This window comes from Sciurus carolinensis, chromosome 3 (genome assembly GCF_902686445.1).
Source record: "Sciurus carolinensis chromosome 3, mSciCar1.2, whole genome shotgun sequence".
Classification (NCBI taxonomy): domain Eukaryota; kingdom Metazoa; phylum Chordata; class Mammalia; order Rodentia; family Sciuridae; genus Sciurus; species Sciurus carolinensis.
In genome coordinates, this window is record NC_062215.1 from 54,299,973 (window position 1) to 54,306,792 (window position 6,820).

The 6,820-nt window shown below is 40.3% G+C and overlaps 1 protein-coding gene across 1 annotated transcript; it reads right to left on the reverse strand.

Annotated features, from left to right (window-relative positions):
- Positions 1-723, reverse strand: C3H17orf114 (chromosome 3 C17orf114 homolog). Its single transcript, XM_047546429.1, has 2 exons — positions 651-723; positions 1-167 (listed from the first exon to the last, which is right to left on the reverse strand). Exons 1-2 carry the CDS (start codon positions 721-723, stop codon positions 1-3), a joined length of 240 nt encoding a protein of 79 aa, XP_047402385.1.
- Between the last annotated feature and the right edge of the window lie 6,097 nt (positions 724-6,820).

The following is a 6,820-nucleotide window of genomic DNA, read 5'->3' on the forward strand; positions in this document are numbered from 1 at the left end:
TCAAATGGTGGAGTCATTAGCCGATGCTAAGTCATGCAGCTGGTGTCGGAAGGAGAGTCGGGCTTTTCTGCTGAAGTAGGCACCAGTCGCTGGGGAGGGTGGCCCTCCCTCAGTCGCCATGGAGGTGATAGCTGGGCTGGGATCTGGAGGGGTAACAGGACCCAGACCTAAAAGGGGGATTGGAGGAAGAAAGGGATTGTGGTTCAGGGTTCAACTCCCACCACCATCACCACCTCCCACCAGTAGCTGAAAAAGAAATTGTCCTGGGAGTCTGAAGTGATAAGCAGTGTTGGTGGCAGCAGCAGGGATGTGGAGTGGGGATGTTGAAGAGCAGGGCTGGCTTCACAAACATGCAGCCTGAGCAGTTACAAAGGGACCCCCTAAGTCCTTCTCCTGCTCAGAAAGTCTCCCATACTTGGAATAGAGGTCTGCTGTCACCATCTAGAAATTCTTAAATTTTGCCCCAGGGCACCACTTTTCCATTTTGTACTAGACTTTGCAAAGTCTTTAACCAGCCTTGGGAGAAAGTGAGGGATCCACCTACAATCCAGAGAGATAGAGGATCCTTTTTCCTTTGCTGGTTTGAGGGTTCATCTTTCTCCCCATACACTTTTCTAACAACCCCATGTTCCCTCAGTTAACCCCCATACCTGCTCTTCTTTCAGTCCCCCGCTGTCTCCGGCACCCACACCATGGGAAACACCATACACCCTTCAGACCCATCTCAACAATGGAGGAGACCAGGATGCTGGGAATGGCCAGGAGGGACCCAGGGGGAGGGGTGTGGTTTCTAAGCCCCCCCACCAAGGGCAAAACTACCACTTAGCTTCAGACCGCCTGGTGATTATAGGCGCCAGGGGATAGAAGAGGGAGAGGGGGGAGGAGGGAAGATGGGGGAATACCCCGTTCAGACACCTTTTTTTTTTTTTTTTTTTTTTGGTGGTACTTGCGATCAAACCCAGAACCTTAAGCATGCTAGGCAAGTGCTGTACTACTGAACTACATCCTCAGCCTCAGACATTTATTTCCTGTGTCCCCTTAATTTTGAGTTTCTCTCTGATACCCATGTAAAAACAGGAGGATGTCAGAGGAGGGGTAGCATGGCAGAGATAGACACAGAGTTGCTATGACTCAGTGAAAATTCAGTAGAGCAATGCCTGAGAACTTGGTGCCAGAGGCTAGACACTGCCAGGGTTGAGGATCTGTTTGTATTTTTTTTTTCTTTTTCTTCTTCTCGGTATTGAACTCAGGCCTTGCGCATGCTAATAAGCATGTGCTCTGTTACTAAGTTATATGGCTAGCTGTTCTGCCCACCTTTCTTCCTTTCTTCCTTTCCTGTTTTTCTTTCTATATTGGGGATTGAACCTAGGACCTTGCAATGCTAGCTAGTCCTACCACATGCACTCTACACTGAACTATATCCCCAACATTTTTTTTTTTAACTTTAGAATAAGATTTGGAGTTGAGCTGGGCATGGTGGTACACACCTGTAATCCCAGTGGCTTAGGAGGCTGAGGCAAGAGGATCACAAGTTCAAAGCCATCCTCAGCAACGTAGTGAGGCTCTCAGCAACTCGGCAAGACCCTGTCTCAAAATAAAAAATAAAAAGGGCTGGGGATATTTAATAATATTTAATAATAAGGAAAATGAAAAAACCCCAACACAGTGAGGCCTGAAAAAAGGGAGTGGAAAAGAAACCATACATTGATGGCTTTCTCAGCGCATTCCTTCCCAATGACAGAACAGTTCCTAGAAAGGAAGCCAAAGCATTGATCCTTCTCCAGATACATCCTTTCCCAGTGACAGTACAGTGGGACCCTGAAGGAAAAGAGATTAACACTGAATACTCACCCCAGACCCTCCATTCTTCTCCAAGTAAAAATATTGCCCAGTAAGAATAAATTTTTAAATTCTCACAAATGGGTTTCCTGAGTGCCTAAACTGACATGCTCACTAGACCACCCCTCAAAAGTGCCCTATATAAACCCAGTCCCTGTCTTTGTTCAGGGGCTCATTTTCCACCAGGAAAGTGGCTTCCATGACACCATTTCATCCCTGCACCCCCTGTTCTCGTGTGAGACTTCATTCCTGAATAAACTGCTTTGCTGATTTGTGGAGTTTGCATTCATCCTGGTCTCTCCTTTTGCACCAACAGATGTGGCTTAGTGGTTAAACATTCCTGGGTTTAACTCCTGATACAAAAAAAAAAAAAAAAAAAAAAAAAAATGGAATGCCCAGAGTATAAAATTTGAAAGAATGATCAATTTTTAGAGTAAGAAACTTCACTAAACTGGGAAATGTTATGTTCTTATTAAATGTTGTGGCAGCTTTTGTCCCTTTTATGTTTGTTTCTTTGTTTTGAAACGGGGTCTCACTATGTTGCCGAATCTGGTCTTAGACTTACTCCATGTGACTATAGGTACAGTGTCATGCACCTGGCACTCTTTTCCCTGTTTATGGGGATAGCTGTAATTAATTAATTATGCTGTGCCCAGTAGATGCTAGAGGCTTACGTTATCTCATTTAATCATGTCAATAATCGTGTACGTAAGAGGGGTATTGGGGAACAAACCCAGGCCCTTGAGCATGTACTCTGATACTGAACGACACCCCTAGAACTCAATGATCTTTTAAGGTTAGTGTTTTTACTGTCCTGATTTTACAGATGAGGAAAGAGAGGGACTAAGAGACAAGATAATTTGCCCAAGGTCACACAGGCAGTTATTGCAGAGCAAGAATCATGCCTCCCCATCCCCACTCCAAGTCAGTCTGACTACAGAGAAGACTCCATTAGTTACCACACTGAACTTTGGACTCATGTCCCCAGGCATAGATGGCCTCAGCCTGTGTAGCTTGGTCAAAGCCTAGTCTGGGAGCTTTGAGTCCAGAGCAACCTAGCCAAGAATTCCAAGTGCCCTAGTCTGGGAGCTTTGAGTTCAGAGCAACCTAACCAAGAATTCCAAGTGCCCTGGAGTAAAACTGTACAAATACTGTGTCATTGTTCCCTTAGGATACCATCATGTGGGAAATATTAGGAAGCACTGTTAAACTGGATGGTCTGACTTAGACAGAAATCTGTTTTTTTAAATGACTTTATTGAAGTAAAATGTATATACAACTTAATACACATATCTTAATGTACAGTTCCATGAGTTTTGTCAAGTACTTACACTCATATAATCATCATCCCCAGTCAGAATATGGGAAATTTCTATCACCTTAAACAATTTTCTCGTAGCCAGGCATGGTAGACCACGCCTGTAATTCACAACTTGGGAGGATGAGGCAAGAGGATTATAAGTTCAAGGCCAGGCTTAGCAACTTAGTGAGGTCCTAAGCAACTTCTTGAGAACTTGTCTCAAAATAAAAACAACAAAAAGGACCGGGGATGTAGCTCAGTGGTAAAGCAACCCTGGATTCAATCCCTACTACTACCAAAAAAAAAAAAGATTATAATTGTGGCTCAGTGGTAGAATGCTTGCCTGGCATGTGTGAGGCACAATTCTTAGCACCAAATATAAATAAATAAAAAATAAAGGTCCATTGACAACTAAAAAAAAAAAAAGGAGTAGAGGGTATAGCTCAGTGGTAGAGCTCTTGCCTAGCATGTACAATCCCTGGCACTGCAAAAAAGAAAAAAAAGGAAATTCCCATTACATGTCAGTCTCTTCCCATACCCTGCCACAGGTAGCTACTAACCAGATTTCTATTGATTGGTTTTGCCTGTTCCCACTCCTCCCCACTCTGGTAATCAGATTGAACCCAAGTACACTCTACCACTGAGCTACATCCCATCCCCAGCCCTTTCTATTTTTTATTTTGATCTACATCTCCCAGTCCTTTTTATTTCTTATTCTATCTTTTGCTACTGGGGATTGAATCCAGGGATACTTTAACACTGAGCTAAGTCCCTAGCCCTTTTAATGTTTTATTTTGAGATAGGATCTCACTAGGTTGCTTAGGGTCTCACTAAATTTCTCAGACTGACCTTGAACTTGCAATCCTCCTGCCTCATCCTCCTTCATTGCTGGTTTAACAGGCAGTGCCACCACAACTGGCTCCCAGCCCTTTTTATTTTGAACTACTTCCCCAGGCCTTCATAATTTTTATGTTGAGACAGTGTTTTCCTAAATTGCCCCAGCTAGCCAACAGTGGTGGTACACACAGGTAATCCCAGCAGTTCGGGTTGCTAAGGTAGAAGAATTGCAGCTTTGAAACCAGTCTCAGAAACTTAGCGAGGCTCTAAGCAATTTAATGAGAACTTGTCTCAAAAAAAAAAAAAAAAAAAAAAAAAAGGGCTGGGTAAAAAATGGCATGGTATTGGCACCAAAATAGACAGGTAGACCAATGGTACAGGATAGAAGAAACGGAGACGTACCCACATAAGTACAGGTATCTCATACTAGACAAAGGTGCCCAAAATTTACAATAGAGAAAAGATAACCTCTTCAACAAATGGTACTGGAAAAACTGGAAATCCATATGCAGTAAAATGAAATGAAACCCCTATCTCTCACCCTGTACAAAACTCAACTCAAAATGGATCAAGGATCTAGGAATTAGACCTGAGACCCTTCACCAAATAGAAGAAAAAGTAGGCCCGAATCTCCATCACGTTGGCTTAGAACCAGGCTTCCTTAACAAGACCCCCATAGCGCAAGAAATAAAAGTAAGAATAAGTGGGATAGACTCAAACTAAAAAGTTTTTTCTCAGTACAGGAAACTATAATGTGAAAAGAGAGCCTACAGAGTGGGAGAAAATCTTGTCCACACACACTTCAGACAGAGCACTCATCTCCAAAGTTTATAAAGAACTTAAAAAACTTTACACCAACCAAGAGCGAATACACTTTCTTCTCAGCAGCACATGGATCCTTCTCTAAAATAGACCATATATTATGCCACAGAGTTAATGTTAGCAAATACAAGAAGATAGAAACACTACCTTGTATTCTATCAGATCATAATGGATTGAAGTTAGAAATAAATGAAAGAGTAAAAAACAGAAACTACTCCAACACCTGGAGATTAAACAATATGCTATTATATGATGAATGGATAACAGAAGATATTAGGAAGGAAATTAAAAAATTCTTAGAGGTAAATGAGAACAAAGAAACATCATATCAAAATCTCTGGGACACTATGAAAGTAGTACTTAGAGGAAAATTTATTTCATGGAGCGCATTTAATAAAAGAAGTAAAACCCAACAAATAAACGACCTAACACTACAGCTCAAAGCCCTAGAAAAAGAAGAACAGACCAACACCAAAAGTAGTAGAAGACAGGAAATAGTTAAACTCAGAGCTGAAATCAACAAAATTGAAACAAAAGAAACAATACAAAAAATTGACAAAATAAATAGTTGGTTCTTCGAAAAAATAAACAAAATTGATAAACCTTTAGCCACACTAACAAAGAGAAGACGAGAGAAAACCCAAATCACCAAAATTCGGAATGAACAAGGAAATATCACAACAGACACGATTGAAATACAAAACATAATTAGAAGCTATTTTGAAAATCTATACTCCAACAAAATAGAAAATTTCGAAGATATCAACAAGTTTCTAGAGACATATGAATTGCCTAAACTAAACGAGGAGGACATACACAATTTAAATAGACCAATTTCAAGTAATGAAATAGAATAAGTCATCAAAAGCCTACCAACAAAGAAAAGTCCAGGACCAGATGGGTTTTCAGCCGAGTTCTAAAAACCTTTAAAGAAGAGCTCATTCCAATACTTCTCAAAGTATTCCATAAAATAGAAGAGGAGGGAACCCTCCCAAACTCATTCTATGAAGCCAATATCACCCTGATACCTAAACCAGACAGAGACACATCGAGGAAAGAAAATTTCAGACCACTATCCTTAATGAACATCGACGCAAAAATTCTCAACAAAATTTTAGCAAATCGCATACAAAAACATATTAAAAAGATAGTGCACCATGAACAAGTGGGTTTCATCCCAGGGATGCAAGGTTGGTTCAACATCAGGAAATCAATAAATGTCATTCACCATATCAATAGACTTAAAGTCAAGAATCACATGATTATTTCGATAGATGCAGAAAAAGCATTTGATAAAATACAGCATCCCTTCATGCTCAAAACACTAGAAAAAATAGGGATAGTGGGAACATTCCTTAACATTGTAAAGGCCATCTACGCTAAGCCCATGGCTAATATTATTCTAAATGGTGAAAAACTGAAAGCATTCCCTCTAAAAACTGGAACAAGGCAGTAATGCCCTCTTTCACCACTTCTATTCAATATCGTCCTTGAAACTCTAGCCAGAGCAATTAGACAGACCAAAGAAATTAAAGGGATACGAATAGGAAAAGAAGAACTCAAACTATCCCTATTTGCTGATGATATGATTGTATACTTAGAGGAACCAGGAAATTTCACCAGAAAACTGTTAGATCTCATAAGTGAATTCAGTAAAGTAGCGGGATATAAGATCAATGCACATAAATCTAAGGCATTTCTATACATAAGCGATGAATCTTCAGAAAGAGAAATTAGGAAAACTACCCCATTCACAATAGCATCGAAAAAAATAAAGTACTTGGGAATCAATCTCACAAAAGAGGTGAAAGACCTCTACAATGACAACTACAGAACACTAAAGAAAGAAATTAAAGAAAACCTCAGAAGATGGAAAGATCTCCCATGTTCTTGGATAGGAAGAATTAATATTGTCAAAATGGCCATACTACCAAAAGTGCTATACAGATTTAATGCAATTCCAATTAAAATCCCAATGATGTACCTTACAGAAATAGAGCAAGCAATTATGAAATTCATCTG

Coding starts and splice junctions, on each gene's coding strand:
- C3H17orf114 (XM_047546429.1), bottom strand. CDS start 723: ATGGGTCTGAAGGGTGTATGGTGTTTCCCATGGTGTGGGTGCCGGAGA. Junction 168..650: donor GGGGACTGAAAGAAGAGCAG/GTATGGGGGTTA, acceptor TCCCCCTTTTAG/GTCTGGGTCCTGTTACCCCT.